This window comes from Hydractinia symbiolongicarpus, chromosome 4 (assembly GCF_029227915.1).
Source record: "Hydractinia symbiolongicarpus strain clone_291-10 chromosome 4, HSymV2.1, whole genome shotgun sequence".
Lineage (NCBI taxonomy): Eukaryota > Metazoa > Cnidaria > Hydrozoa > Anthoathecata > Hydractiniidae > Hydractinia > Hydractinia symbiolongicarpus.
In genome coordinates this window covers 7,347,525-7,364,253 of record NC_079878.1, presented here as the reverse complement: position 1 = coordinate 7,364,253, position 16,729 = coordinate 7,347,525, and the positions used below count along the sequence as shown (strand labels likewise).

The 16,729-nt window shown below is 34.9% G+C and overlaps 1 protein-coding gene across 1 annotated transcript; it reads right to left on the bottom strand.

Moving 5' to 3' along the window:
* Nucleotides 1–4,611: 4,611 nt before the first annotated feature.
* Nucleotides 4,612–14,841, bottom strand: LOC130641030 (uncharacterized). The gene is made up of 8 exons (XM_057447661.1): nt 14,280–14,841; nt 13,928–14,077; nt 13,606–13,729; nt 13,195–13,392; nt 12,462–12,651; nt 9,661–11,661; nt 8,872–8,946; nt 4,612–5,391 (listed from the first exon to the last, which is right to left on the bottom strand). The coding sequence occupies exons 1-8, from the start codon at nt 14,314–14,316 to the stop codon at nt 5,329–5,331; spliced, it is 2,838 nt and encodes a 945-aa protein (XP_057303644.1). The 5' UTR covers nt 14,317–14,841; the 3' UTR covers nt 4,612–5,328.
* Between the last annotated feature and the right edge of the window lie 1,888 nt (nt 14,842–16,729).

Here is a 16,729-nt window from a genome sequence, read left to right as displayed (position 1 = left end):
TTGAATGTATTGGAATGTCACGTGTGTAAAACAACCAATCATGTTGTTAGAAAATGTTCGGAAACAATGTCTTAATTTTCCCCAGTCTAATCGGGATTAGGTTCCGAAAACATCATATAAAAAACGGGATTGTTGAGCTTCAGGTAAATCTGGTAAACCTCGTCACCAGGGCTTGTTAGACTCCTGGAAAGGGGTTAAGAATCTCTTCCAACTGAAATCAATTACTTTTATAGCGAAGACCCTTTGATAACTTATCCTAGCAATACCATAACAAAACCATTTACTTATCAGACGTTTTTTACCTACATCCTGCTCTTTTTGCCGACGTCTTCAAGGTCTTCATTTACATTAACCCTCTAGAACTAACCTCTCTACATCGGTCGCACCCAATAAAGAGTCATATAAAACAATTTCAACAAAGTTCATCTGTATTTACTTTAGACAATATACTGTACATTCGTTATTAATTTTTCTTCCATTTCTTTATTTTGTTTTTAGCCAACCATGAAAATGAAGACTCACGAACATTCCATTCTTCTGTCGCAAATCCTAGGGATGAAGTCCTGGAAACGGAATTGCTTTAAGTGGCTAACAAAACATTTTTTGGAGAAAGAAGTTTGGACAGCATCAAATAAATCTAAAAAAGTAATTTCTTTTTCAAAAAACTAGAATATGGAAAACCTTTAATACATAAATAAAAATTTTAAGGAGAGCGATATTAAAACAATTTGTCCTTTGTTCAATGCTAATTCTTCCTCGTACTGTCAAGCACAAACACTCTTCCTTCCACAAACATTAGAAAATTTACTAAATTCTCTAAAATGTTATATTCAACCACCGATTGCATTGGTATGCGTTCCGTAAACGACTCAAGAAAGGATCGAATATGCCTATTAATATGATTGGCTATATCCTGAGAGGACAGGGGATCAATTAACTTCTTTAAATGGCATCTCATTAGCAGATCATTCAAGTCTATTAACAAGATCCCAATTTTTGACCTCAGTTTTGAAATATCATTACGCATGCGCGTGTTCTTCTCTATCATACTCACTGCAATGTGAAATCGATTTAAATATGCGTAGTAAAACACGAGAGACTTGACATCGCCAAAATCTTTTTTTGGAAAATATTCATTCGAATTGATGTCAAAAACTTTAAAGTTATATTGTATAGCTCGTATCATCTCATTGTCCAAAATATTGTCGGCATATCGATCTTTAACTTGAAGTACGAACCGGCAGACGTAGTTGATTCGATCCCCGTATGCGTTCAGTAAATTCGATAGGCTGCGCTGGTGATTCGAATTGAAATATCTCATCTGTACATTGTTGGACACTCTGTTCTTAATGTCTTTGGAATGTACCGATATCTGTCAAAATAAATAAAAAGTTTAGAAAGGAAAGAGCGAGATCCATCCTCGTGCCCAGGGTCTCTAACCCTAACCCTAGACTGTTAGTTATCGCATTGGCTAATAAGTCAAAATACCCTGGAAGCAAGGTTGGGAAGAAGCAACACCAAGACAACAGCAGTAATAACAGTAATACTTCGAATGACGCCACCAACAGCAACAAGTGTTCTATTGTGGAACAACAGAATTCCACTTTCAACGACAGAATCGGCAGTTACCTCTTTAAAGTTTAAATTTGAGACACTTAGAACTTCATTTCATGTTAATAGAGCCCTGTCTTTAAAGTTTTTTTCGGATATAATCATAGATATTTTCAGTTTTTCTAAACAAAGTTTCAGCATATCGAGAGATTAATATAGCTACACGTTTCTTTTTGTAGTATCATCTTTTTTAAACACGGCGAGGCTAACCATTGGCAATATCCATACATCCTTCAGGAATTGCATCTCGTCCCAAAAATTCTATACACATAGACTTAGAATAGCCTTGGGGACTGAGTTTGCATAACGGTTTTTTTCTTCGAAAAAGGGTTTAATTTTGGATACTGAGACAAGCAATTTGATTTTTGTAACTTTGAGAAGAAGAAAACAGGACTTATATATCATTTTGTTATAAAAACAATCGTTTAACGACTCAAATTAGTATAAATTCAAGCATCACTGTAACTCAGTCAAAATGCACTTACAATTACTTCGCAAAAAAGCAAGAAATTGCCCTGGATACAAGGCTGACAATTAACAGAAAAAAACCGTAGGTTATATAACGTTGAAAATTTGAATTGAAATTCGAGATGAAAAGAAGAAGAACTACCTGACAGAATTTCGTGACAAATTACACAAAATTTTTAAAAACCTTTTATTGCAAAACCTACATGAAGGCAAGTTATTTCTAGTTATGAAGGCAAGTTATTTCTAAAAGCTACATATTATAAAATAATTTTTTTTCTCGAGTACTTACCACGAACACGTGGAAAAACAAATACACAAATTGAGACTCCATTCTCGTCCTCAACACTCATGAACAATCACTACACATAAAATCTCATGTGAAACACTGGAAAATGTTTTACATTTTCTTGTTCAAAACACAACATGGTAACCAAACCGTGACCACATTGTCGCAACAGGAAGTCGACAGCGTATTTCACTATGCGTCGTAGAAAAACATTTCAAGGTTGAGTAAGCCGTAATTAGCATTAGTTAACAAAGGAATTACTTTTCGCGGGAATTAATTTTCGCGGGTTTTTGTCAATTTCCTGAAAACTAGTCACCGCGAAAATTATTGGAGACTGACTATTCGCGATATTCCAAAGATTTGAATTGCATTTTTTCTTCTGATTTACTTAGAACTACTCATTTATTTATTTGAAAACTCGATTTTTTTTGCCTATTTTCTGCCTAAATAACTTTTAATAGCTATTAGGGTTCAAGGCACTAGCTGGGTGGTTTACAGACAAATGAAATACACATATTTACTTTTTATGTTTTATTAAAGAAATCTTTAATTACACATTGTTTCTTGCGCTAAATCCACAAGCCACAAGTACAGAATGTTAATCATATTCTCTTATGCCTTCACGTGGAAAAGCTTGTCCAGCAATAGTATCCCGAGGGTGTTTTTTACCCTCTCCGCTAATTAGAAAGAAATTTGAGAAGGAAAGTACATTTCGTGCAAATAAAATTGTCCTTCTACTAATTAGAGTGTGCACTAATTGACTACCCAATATTTATAAAGTTTCGTCCGAGGTTTTGAACGTATGGAGGTGTCCGCTAATTGGGGTGTCTATAATTTGGAGAGTTGACTAAAAACACAATCTCGTTCCCAGGGCTTCTTTTTCTCTTTCTAATATGTGGGGACGAGATTGCTAAAAACAGTCTAAATTGAGAAACAAAATATTATTGAATTCTATTTTTACGAAATTCGAGAAATATTAGGACTTGCTAAAAATTAGTTTGTGCGAAAATTAAAAATTTTTTTTTTCGCGAAAAATAGTTTCCTTAAGGTAAAAAGAATATTCATATAGCCTACCTCAGTAGAAAACTTTGTTACTGTAACTTGATTCTAATTCTTTTACAGTGTGTCGACAGGTCATTCTTGTCCCAAGAGCTCTTTGAAACTCATAGAGGTCTGGGGACGAGAATGTTAACAGATTCAAAATTTTATGACTGAGGAGATTTAGAGAAAATTTCGGAATGATTTAGGGTCAAATCTTTTACAGAAAGCACTAAAAATCATGTAAAAACAATTCTACATTTCAGGAAAACGAGTTAAAAATCTTTTCTAACTTACACTGCTAAGTATAATTGCTTGCGAGTTAAATGTATCCCGCTATATCTCACTAACGACAAATCGTAGAATAAAAGAACAACTTTTCCCCCTTCCAATGTTTCAATATATCAGTTATTAAAGTTATCACAGAAGTGCTGACATAAGCTTTTTACCATTTGGATGGGCCATAAACTTAAAGGCAACAAGTAAATTGGACATATAAAACTCTCAAAGTTTATTTAATGGTGCAAGTAGTTTATTAGTAGTGGCTGTGAGAATTTCACATATACTGAAGTTGATTTTCATATATTTAGGTGTGCAAAACACCACAGAGCAAACGAATTGACTTGAAAAGCACCAGACATCTATGAATGAATGTTGGTACCTCTGTTCCTAGTATGAATGAATGTTGGTACCTCTGCGTCATGTGCAATGACTATTTAATTTTTGGTATGTAATAATGAAAGATAATTAAAGAAAAAAATGCGTTATTTCTTCAATCGGTATTTTAAATCCAATTTTTATATAGAAGGTTCGCCGTTTTCTGAAGATTAAAGGGTTGGCCGATCTGTTTCCTTGTATTTAGATGATTTTTCGAGGGACGTTATATTGTGTGTAAAGATTGCAGTCGCAGCAAGTTCGGAATTAAACTTTTGTTCATGTGGAGTTTACATCGTATGGAAGTTAGGATTGCCCATTGCGAATGTTTCATTTTTTGTATATAGTATTGCGATTGGTTATATTTGATCACGTGCATATATTCTGTATATTAACGCTACCTCGTGCATATTTTTCTCTTGCAAATAGTCTTTCGAGAAGGAAGTAGAGTTGTGTCTTCTAATCTCGTTTTTACACATTGCTAGTCTGCGCGAGTGACTGCGTAATTTTCTTTCTTCCGCACGGATAAGGTGAAATTTAGAAAAACAACACAATTAACAAGAAAATAGTCTATTTCTAGTCAAAAGCTTACAAAATATACAATACATAAAAAAAGGTGTTTGCTGTTGCTGTGAGGAACATAAAAAATATTGTTTCTTTTTTGCTTTCATCATTCTTCGTATATTCACAAAGAACTTGAACTTAATTTAAACACCTATAAATGTGAGAGGGCTGAATTCATGATCTACCTTGTACCTCCATACTGCACAGAAGGAACAAAAACTGATAAACATCAGAAGGAACATAAACTGATTGGCCAAAACATAAGTATGCTGACTTTGTATTTATTATTTTTATTTTTTAATATTGCTAATTTTTTTAACAATTTTTGGGGGAGAATAAATGGTATAAATAAAGAAATTTTTGAAAATAAGTAATTCTCCCTATGTAAAATTCCCAGATACGCAATGACTAAAAAATATTTGGGGCTAAGCGCAAAAAAAAAAGTTGAAAGCATCACTCAGCGCCACATTTTTTTTCTGCCGCATTTTTCGTTTTGATGCGATCAGGTCAGCTACGTGCAACATACCAATATATATATATATATATATACACAGGCCTCTTGTTCCCAAAAAATATTTTAAATATATGCCTTGCAACTAAAATCTAACATCCAAAGAAAAAAATTCTAAAAATAAAAAAAATATATTTATAAAAAGTTTTTTAATTTATTATTTATTGATTTATGTTAAGTCACGTGCGTCATTATGTCAGTTGGAAGATTGATAGCTATCAATCACCTTGTGCAATCTCTCAATTTCGTCGTCTTTTTCCTGGAAAGCAAAACAAATTACAAATATAAACTAAATAATCATATTTGTAATCAAACGAACGGTGTATATCGTGACAACATTACTAATACTCTCAAATTCACATCGCCACTCGGCACGGGGCTTCAAGCAATTTTATTAGATCAAAATCAGGGTCACTTAGACTCGTTTACTGAGTAATATCGTGACTTCTTAAAGGTACTGTCCGATTAAAAAACAATATCTTTTCTTTTGTTTTATTAAGTATCAAAAATAACGAAGATTGCACTCTTAAACAACAAAGATTTATCCAATACTTAGCACCATCGTTTGTTTGTTTTGATCTTGCTGCACTAGCCTACCATCTTCACGAACTTTCGAACGCGGCAAAAGGACTGGGTCAATTCATTATTCAGCACATTTTTGCTTGTGACGTAGTTACCTGGCTTCTTATTAGGCGAACCCCCCGGACTTGCGCATCGAACTAAATGTTTATTTATATTTTTTTTCCTTTGTTTAAAAAAGTTCTTCATGAAGATAGCAATGAATGAAAATAATTCGCAGGTTCTAGGATTTCAATTCGAGCCGGAAAGAACAGCGAATGATGAGCTAGTTCCGACTTTTCAAGACGTAGACGAACATAACATTGGAAACCTTGTTGCTCCTACTCCTAAATGTGAGAGGATGCCCTCTGAAGTGTAGAATGTTTTTGCTGTCACGAGACAGACTCTCAGTCTTTTTCAGGAATATTTGAGTAGGTGTGCGATGATTCGCACGTGTAAATCAAGTAACGCGTGCGATGTAAAACGCACGTGCAAAGAATGTTACGCCTGCGATACGGGCTCCGAGGTTATTTTTGTTGCGCATTCATTTTGCGGTAGAAAAGTGGGGGACGTTTTAAATCGTAAACCCCAAACACGATGATCGAGCGTCTACTGGTATAGCGACTCTCTCAATCTTAACTTCCTTTTCTACATGTCCGAAATAGTATGCATGACTATACTGTCATTTTTATATTTATTGTTTATTTTTCACAAGCAAATAGGCAATGCTTTGTTTTCAAATTAAAAAAAATCTTTATCCACGTGGCTTAAATAAAACTTCAAAATTCATTCAAAAAGTTCAGCTACACTTTAACAAAATTTTTACAGAAAAAAATTTATACCGCCCGTGGGTTTCGGTTTTACAGGCATAAAGAAAAAATCCATTAAATTCGGACCTGCTATGGTTTCCAATTATTTTGTCAAATGAAGAAATTATCTACAATTAAATCCATGATAAAATGTCTATTCCGCCTGTAAGTGCAGTTTTGCAGACTTGCTTCATCCGTGCTCCGTCGGCGTTCACCTCCGCATTAGTTAAGAACCGCATGGCTGGATTTCTTGTGTAAGACCTGGTTACCAACGACGAAGGGGCCAGGCAAAAGAGATTTATGTCTACGTAGTTCTTTTAACTAAGTCAGGAGTCGGTGAATTAGCTAGGATGGTCAGGTTGGCTATGAATAGGCTTGCTCGTGGATTAAAAGGACCAGGACTATTCAATAATTTCTGAGATCTAAAAGTGTCCGACCAATACGGAAATCTATCGGACGTTTTGTCTGACGACTGTCCAAAAATTATTTCGAGGGCTGCCATCGCACGCTACATCGCACGCTACAAAATGGATTTTATAGGTTGATTTTGAAAACTCAATATTTATTTTTCAGGCGTGCGATTAATCACACGCCTGAAACGATTTAGGCGTGTGCCAGGGCGTGCGCGTGCGATCGCACGCCTCTCCTGAAAAAGACTGGACTCTATTAAATATTTTCAATTACATGGTATAAAAGTTTCTACTCCTTCATGAGTAATTCTTAGATGCGAGTGTGATTGAGTAATATTGTAATATTTTTCAGATAAAAAATGTATTACGGAACACGAAGAATTCCGAGCGGTGGTTTTATTGAAGAGTACGCTGTGAACATCTTTGGTGGCACTCCATGACAGAGAGTTTCGAACGACCACCTAGTTACCAGCCCCCACTCACCTCCTTAACATCCTTTTCTTTCCTCCGTTCAGATATTTCTCTGACTTTTGGTTTTTCCTTATACGGAAGATTTTTTTTTGGATCCTTGAGCAGCGAAAAAAAAATTTTATCCTGTTTTTTTCGACTGTTGTTAGTGGAATTCACAACAGCGCACCACGACATTATTCTGCCTCTCAACCTTACTGAATGTGCGATCTGAGTCTAATCTCTCTGTGGCGGGACATCTAGTGAAGAGGAAACTAATTTTTAATTATTGATTGGTTGTCTTTAGAGTAGCTGAAACAACTATGCAACCCTAAGGCTAAAGTCATATTGAACTTCAAGTTTTATTAGCGAAAGCTTCTTACTTAGGTTCGTACAGAATTAGCACAGTGTGTGTTTACCTTAAGGTCTAGACACATCTCTCGCCTTCGATTTTTTAATTCCATATGAATAATTCATAAAAAGCGGTCTTTCACAATTCAGGGGGTAAAATTACCATAATTTTTAAACATATAATAAAATATCAGCCCTGGCCCACGTTTTATCTATTTTGGTCAGTTCGGCGCGCTCCAGGTAAATACGTCACACGCGACATATTAGTTCAGCCTCGCTTTAGTGCCTATCATCCGCCATCCATATAAACAATCGAAGCGAGAGACCGCATGCTTTTTTGTAAACAAGAATGAGATATTGTTCAGTTGGTGTTAGGAAAGAAAACAAATAATTATTTAATTATTTTATAGAAATTAGTTCCAAATAAGAATTTTTTGTCAAAATTTTAGTTGATTTTTAATCGGACAGTACCTTTAAGTTTTTTTTATTATTTTCAGGGTCTATAATGAAACTACTATAAAAACTTACGCAATTTGAATTTCACCCTTGGAAAACCAGTCATTACAAAATTTCAAGGCTTTTTAAAAAAATTAATTTAATTTCAGGTTTTTCAAAGCCACTTGTTTAAATTCAGAATTTTTAGAGTTTTCAGAATTTCAGGATCTGATTGAGACTCTGCGACAATTGCGGAAGGGAATGTTTAAAAGAAATTTGTAATTCGCGTTGGCCAGTTTTTGCCGACAACGGTTTTATTTCATTTAAACTTAAACACACAAAAGTTTTGCTTTCATATACCATCCAATATTGATCGCGTACGGAATCGGGTAATCGCAAAACAAGATACGTGTGCCACCGTGTGACGGGGAAATGGAATTTCACGTCCACAGATTAATATTAAAATAATATATTTTGCCACCGTAAAACAAAAGTGAATTATAAAGTCTGCTAGCCAGCAGCAGCAGCAGCAGCACTTTGTCCCTTTGTTACTTATTTTTTATTTTACAGTTTACCTGTGAGAGTTTGACCGAAAAAGCCATTAAAAGCTGGCGTCAAATCAACTGACGCAATGAAGGGCAACAAGGACGTTATTTGAAAACAAATTTTGTGGTTAAGCTGGTGGTTCAGGGTTTTAGTTAAAGCCTTTAGTACATGAACTAAACTTACCTGCAATTTTCGTCTTAAAGAATCCACTTCTTTTAACAGCCACTCCATATGCGTGTTCACAACAATTTCTTTAGTCTAAAGAAAGTGCGATTCATTAGACAGTTTTTACGCTTACTTTGGATGCACAAGCAAACTTAACGTTTCTTCGAAAGCATGTGATTCAATTACATTCTTTACATCTCTATAATAATAGCCGTCGTCTGTCTGTCTCTGCACGGACCCCCCCCCCCCCCCCGCTGAGTTAGAAAATCATGTTACGGAAACACGAATATCAAATGCGATATATTTTTATCCACTTTGCTGCGACGGGTACTTATAAAGGACGGGCGAACCCGTGGATTTTTCCACGGGCAACGACTAGTCTCTTTAATAATAACCGTATTTTATCTGTCTGTTTGTGTGCAAGAAAAACGTCGGGTTACGGAAACACAAAATACTATATATAAAGGACGGGCGACCCCGTGGATTTTTCCACGGGCTACCGGTTAGTCTCTTTAATAATAGCCGCATTCCGTCTGTCTTTTTGTGCGCGAGAAAAAAGTCGTGCTACGGAAACACGAAATGCTATATATAAAGGACGGGAGAAAACGTGGATTTTTCCACGGGATACCACCTAGTGTTTTAATAAGCTCTATACAAAGGAAGTTAAAGGTATACGAAAAAGAAATTGCATATGAAGGGGTTACTGATATCGTCATCAAAATGGCTCCTCCGTAACTGTTTACCTTCCTGGTTATTTCATTAGTTTTATAATAATGTGTTCGTTAAATAACATGTATAAGCATGTACCTTTTTTATTTCTCCTGCAAAATTCGTTTCTAAAAGATTGGTTTTTCCTTCCATTCTACTGAACCCCTCTCTCATTTCTGTTCGCAGCGACGTAAATTGTTGAATAAGAAAATCATAGTGCGCATGCGTCATCAGCATATTTCTATCACTAGGGCTTGATGTGTCGTTTCTTAGTGATTTTCCCATACCACTTTCAGATCGTGTCGTACTAGTAAGGAAGCCATGTTTTGTCCCTTTTACATGTCTTATATAGCAATTATCAACCGGACATTTGACAGTGTGATGGTCTTCTTCGAAGCCACTGCTTTCAAAACTATGACCTTTAGATAACCTTTTTGTAGTGAGTTTCCTTTTCTTTGTAGTGGTCGATGCCACTGGGCATGCGCAGTCATCAGAAGATGGAGAATCGGCTATATAACCTAAGGGGGATTCCCGTGTTTTTTCAAAACTATAATCAGACATCAAAAACTGTTCTTCAAATTGACCGCTGGCGTGGGTCGGGATTATATCATCTTCATTCTCACCGGTGGTGTCGTTATTGTTTTCTTCTGACAACTCGATATCTAATCTACCGTCCACTACGCCAGAGGCGAAAGCAGAAAAAGCAGAGTTCGAATGCACAGGCAACGTTTGATGATTAAAAATACGAAATAATGGGATTTTAGGTTTTGCTTGATTTATGCTCTCACTTTGCGCTCCTTCTTGAATTACCTTCTTGTCGTTATTTGCTTGTTTCGAGTCGTGGTCATACTTTGCCTGCTTTAAATCGTGGTCACACTTTGTCTGCTTCGCGTCGTGGTCACAGTTTGTTTGTTTGGAATCGTGATATTTACTAATGGCATGTGATATGGAATTGATTGCGGCGCTAAAGTATCCTTTCTTTACTGACTTACTCTCTGTCTTAGGCGCATTTTCATTGGATTGTTTATCCATTCCTAGCAAAACGCTTTCATCCAATGCTGGCTCCGGAGGAGTGAGAACAATTTGAATACAAGGAGATTCCTGTATTGCCTCCTTAGTACCGTCTGGTTGCTCTTCGGAAACGTCTTTTTTTAACTTTCGAAAGAATTCTCGTAAAGAGTCGTTTAACGATTTCGAACTCTTACGCCTCGTGCCTTGCGTTGTTGATACGTTTTCGGCATTCGATATCGGCGCTATTTCGTCAAAATCTCTTCTATCGCCGTTACTATTTGTCGTTATATTATCACTGCTTGTTGATACGTTAGTATTTTGAGCAGAGTCGTCAATGTTTTCATTGGAGTCCACTTTCTTACTTCTGTTCATTTTGAAAGAAAGTCTTCTTAAAGATGGCGTACCTTTGGTATCACTTTCAGCATCGCAGGTATCGACGCCTTGTTTACACAATTCTAATTCACAGTTTTGATCATTTGTGATTGGTTTAAACAAAGTGGAAGGGTCAGCATCAACAACCGTCACCACACTGCTACTTATACTTTTGTCACTGATTGACCGTTTATACGTAACCGGCATATGTAAATAGTTCTCGTTGAGCGCATCTTGATTTTCTTCCATGGATTTCGTAGCAATATTATCGTCACTGCCGTCGTTAGTATTTTCATCAGTCAGCGTGTCGACACGACTATTAGACGAGTTTCGTCGTGAAGAGGAGCTACCTTCGTCATCTGAATTAAGATTTGCCTTTTTAGACGCAGCGAGAAATGCTGCGATAGTAAGATTCGTTAAGCGATCGGATTCGAAGCTACTGTTTCGACTGCTCGGTTCGGGCAGTTCTTCCAATGTCTCCAGACGCATCCAGTTGGAACTACCAGATGTGGTGCCTGATAAAGGTGACACTGGCCGATCGCTGTCCTCCTGCGATAGATGTATTGAAGGCATATCCTTTCTACTACTTTGAAACAAAACTCGTTTATTTTTCGCATTAAGGTGTGTACTTTCACTGGATGTGTAGCTGTTCAGTTCGATGCTGCTCTCGCTAAATCGGTGTATAATATGACGTGACGACTCGTACGAACTCAGAGACTAAACAAAAATTAAAATCACTATGAAACAAAATTTAAAACATTTTTTTAAAAACTGTTACTAGTCTCCCGTTACCTCGATACAGCATGTTACTAATATAAATATTACTCATCATATGGGGATTTTGTCACAATGACCAGGTTGTTCACTTAATACGGACTTCTTACTTTACGGACATTCCTGATATTCTTGGACTAAAATTCCTGACAGTTCAGGGTTTTTTAGTTCAGATTTGACACTTACTGAGACACTTGATTGACTTGAAATATGTTTAAGACGGTCTAAAATTTGATCTAATCGACCAATTTAACCCAAAAAATTTTCTAAAATATGAAAAAAATTGCTAATATACCTGACTTTTCCCTGACATTTTGACAATATTTTAGAATCTCCTGAAATTTCTTGCTGTGCTTACAAAGTGAACACCCTGTATGACTGGATGGTCACGAATCAGCAGACAGAGATTTCTGGCTGTCCTTATACAGTGGATACCCTCCCTGGATAACTTTATGATTACGAATTAGCATTATGACAATTGTTTTTGAAAAAAAACATTGTTTAAGAGTTATAATCTATACACCTCAACAACGTCGACTTTCAAGGTTCAGCCGTTTTCACACAAAAGAGAAGTGGCGATTAGTTTGACACCTCTGAGTTTTAAATTAACACTTTAAATATCCCGAAAAAGCTTAGTAAATAAACCTTATGCTACAATAAACACTATGGTGGTTTATCAACAACATCGACGGCGACGGGCAGCGACGGCCACGTCAATAATGTATATATAAGGCAACCAGTACCTCCTGATGTTCCAGCAATAAAGAATGATGAATTTCGTCAACGTTGATACCATAGGCATCCGAAGGTGTTTGAAAAAAACGTGACGGAATAAATTGCAGGGTTGAACTGGTGTCACAAAAACCAAGACTATACAGAATCTCTTCAGGGTCTGGCAGTAAAGCAGCAGCCAGCGATGATGGGTGATCAAAACTAAAAAATACATTGATAGAAGGGCTTTGATGGATAATATTAAAGAATTAAAAATAATATAAAGATATATAAAAATGACCAAACCAAACAAAAAGATTAGAAGTAAACAATAAACACAGTAACATACATCCTCCAAACATTCATTAAAATTAGTTATTCTTGCTAAAATCCAAAAGTCGCTTGAGCTATTTTAATTATAAGTCGCCTGAATAAAGGTCAATTAACATTCAAATGTTAGAAACAATATAAAACAAATAATATTATTGCTCTCATGATATTGTTCTACTACAATTTTACAAACGTTTCTATAAAACCAAATTATGACAGGTTGTGACTGGAGATAAAAGACTCCATGAAAACAAAATTTGATTGATTTGCTTAAAGTATTTTTTTTAAGCCAACACACCAAGTAGTTGCAAACAATCATTTTTTAGAAATAAACTCAACAGAATTGGTCCAATCATAATTCTTATTACACAGTTTTGTTTATGTATACCATACATAGCAAGGTACTGATTGAATAACCATAAAATATTCTCTCACCTGCTCGCCCATGAGCTCTCTGAACTCACATGAGCCAGTTTCGGTCTCTTGCTTTTCTGTTCTTGAAAATCATCCTTGTTTTCATCCACGGATTCTCTGCTTTCATTCAAACTTGCGAAGTGTTTCTCCAATTTATGGACAATATCATTTTCGGCATCTTGTTGAATATATTCGTTGTGCTCAATAGACGTGTATGGCCTAGAAAGCAAAAACATTAGGTAAAATTCAAATGCTGGATTGAATTTTAGCAAATCTAGCTTTTTTGTTACAGACTGAGATCAGAATGCAGTTAACGTGCCTTTTTACTGCAAAGAAAATTCATGTTCCATTTCCAAAACTAGTGACAAACTAATGTGTTAAAAACATGCAACAAAAAAATATTTATAAATTTAATATAAAAATAAAAATTACTCTTGATATTCTATAGAAACATTATCTTCATGCGATATGAGCGGTGAAAGTCGTGGTGAAATAATGCTGTGGTTATTAAATCCAAAATATCTAGCCTCAGCTCCAAGTATCAAGTCATCATTTTCTAAAATTAAACAAGAAAACAAAATTCAAGCACAATTACACAAGACTTCAACACAAAAGTGCTTATTGCTTGGCTTTAGAGTTTAAAATACTATGGACCAATTGATAAATGACAGAATAGAATCTGCATAACGCGGCGTTTTTTTAGCACACTTAAAATGTTGAGTCTCTTAATCAGCAAATCATGCACAGTGCTTACCAAAACCGTAAGGCAATTGGAGAAACACATCACTTTCAAAGCTGCTTTTCGTGGGTGAACTGGCTTCGCTAGCACGCGACACAAGTTCACTTTCTGTCAAGTTGTCAATCCATGAGCGAACATTTTCTTGACTTGTCCATTCCTTTGTGTCTGAAAGAAAAACATAAAATTGAATTCAACTTATTTAACATCTAGGTTTCGTTTTGCACAAGAAAGCTGAATTATCCACACTTCCAATACTAAATTACTGATGACATAGACACACTTTCACCCAAAAAGGATTCTATTGCTCCCAGTTAACACAGACAATAAAATGTATCGATAAAACTAAATACAATGCAACTGCAAGTACCTAATATGTTTGGTCTTTCATCAACCAGTTCCTCCATTTTCCCCAGTAAGCAGTAGATTACATTGTGATTTCTTCCACAACTGGTAAATAATCCTTGTTTGTTAGTCAGTTAGTCACCATTTTATTCGCATCTTGAAAATAAAAATTAATCACTACACAAAGTAATATATATCCATTGCCGGTTTCTCCATTTTTAGGTATTTGCAAACCCTTATTGGAATTATTTGGTAGTGCAGCAATGTAGGAAAATGCATCTATAGAACCTCTAAAATGCTTTTTACATGAACGATGAATCTGTAAATGCCTTAAATTCCTATTGAAAATAAAAGTGAAGTGCTCCACTAAACTGCTGATCTTTATTTCAGTAGCTTGATAGCAATAAATAGTTACGTATAATTTTTCTGCAGCTGTTAAGCAAGCCAAACTTTAATGCAGGCCATTCCTTGTGACGAGTGCGATCGCACGCGCACTCGCCCGCACACTGGTAAAAAAATTTACGAGTGCTTTTTATCGCACTTCTAAAATATTATAGAATGATGAAAAGGGCTATTAAACCTAAAGTAAAAATTCGCTTTTTTATGTATTTTTTTAGCATAAAAATAAACATAATATTTATCATGAGTTGTCTGTAACAGCGACGTACGGAACAATCTTTTCTAATGTGTATAGAATTTTGTTATCTATTTATATCTCAGCAATCACAGTGTGCATGATAAAATGATGAATGGCAGCAATAAAAAGGAGATAGTTGCGTGTGTCTAATTAATTGTATTTTATATTTATTTTTGATATTCTCTGTGGCCGCCTGTTGCTTGAAGGTAGCGAACATAAAAAAAGAAAATTATCATCTATACTATTTATCTATTTATTTTAACATTTATCAATATTTTCAACAGGAATTAATAATTAAGTCCTGGGAATTAGGTCGTGAAATACATATCAATTAAACCTAAAAATGATACCTGCTATATTGCTCTATTACCAGAAGCAAATCATTTCAGTGTGCTCAATGTGATTGCAAAGATATAAATAGATTAGAATTACATTCAACACAAAAGAAAAATGATCTCCAGCAAAGTGTTTCAGAGAGAGCTCATAACATTAGCAAGCAATAGAAAGTTAAAGCAATTTCACAACATCTTTTTGAATAGCAGAAAAAAAGATGTTGTGCAATAATTGAAATGTATTTTTATATTTTCACCACCGGGTGGCTGAAGAAAACAACTTCTTGGTGGCCCACAAGTATAATTGTTCGTACACAAGAAGAGTATGACGTGAATATTCATCTTTATGCCCATCAAAAATAAATATTAAAAAAAAAATTGTTTTATTCATACACAATGAGAGTGCACAACTCAAAATTTTCCTTTTATATTTCTTTTAATCATATATTTCTTGCAAGACTTAAACCTCATTTCTATACAGCTTAAATAACATATAACGTTGTGGTAAACAAAAAAAAAGTTAAGTGTGAATCACACTTGCATATATTCACATCGCACTTGTAAATTTTGCTTACGAGTGCGATTTTTACACACCATAGCACTCGTAATTTTTTTAACGGGTGCTTTTTGTAGCTCTGGCATAGTTTTATTCAAGAAATGGCCTGTTAATGCCCCCCTTTTGTCACCGTTTTTACTATGGAGTCTAGTGAAGGACAGAGCAATCCCAGACTAGTGTAGAGGCTTGGATATATTTGGTTATCAATTGTTGTAAACCAGGACAAGGACAGAAACCTAGTATTCTCACAAATAAATAATTGTGGATTGATACTTTTGATTCAGTAGTTTTGTTGCTTCCAACTGGAGTTTTTTGAAAGCAGTGTTTAACAACCTTATTTTTACTTTTATTTTTTTTCCTTTGTCTGCTGCTTTTGCCACTATTGTTGAAAATAATTAATGATTAACACATTTTTCAAAGAAATGTAAATTGGCGCAGAACAGAACAGAACAGCTTATTAAAAAATCTTTGCAAAAGTCCAATATATTTATTTATTTATAAAACAGCCATTTCTTTTTTCTTTCTTTTTGTGCAATATTATAATTAAAATTTAATACTTTTACCTTTAAAATATAAAACAAATTTTGCGAAACTTCTTTTTTGATTAAGAGGCCTGATAAAAAAAATTAAACATTTAAAAATAATTTGTAAGCTTAAGAGTCCTAGACAAATCTTGAAAAAACTCCAGCAGGGAAACCTAACACAAAGTGGACATTCCATAAAATAGACACCTTTTTTTTGGTTCATTAAAATAATTTTGGAATAAGTAACATAAACATACTTGATATTTAAAAGGCTTGCTTTTTTTATTTTCCTATTTTGAGAACATAAATTAAGTGTTGGAATCAGTTTTTGATTTTACAGTCTTTAATTTTAAACTTTAATAAAAAATAAACCAAGATCCAACCTTCCATGTTAAATGCTACAACATATAGCATGTTTTTTTCATG

Coding starts and splice junctions, on each gene's coding strand:
- LOC130641030 (XM_057447661.1), bottom strand. CDS start 14,316: ATGGAGGAACTGGTTGATGAAAGACCAAACATATTAG. Junction 14,078..14,279: donor TGAAAGACCAAACATATTAG/GTACTTGCAGTT, acceptor TTTTTCTTTCAG/ACACAAAGGAATGGACAAGT. Junction 5,392..8,871: donor CTTTAAGACGAAAATTGCAG/GTAAGTTTAGTT, acceptor TTTGCTTTCCAG/GAAAAAGACGACGAAATTGA.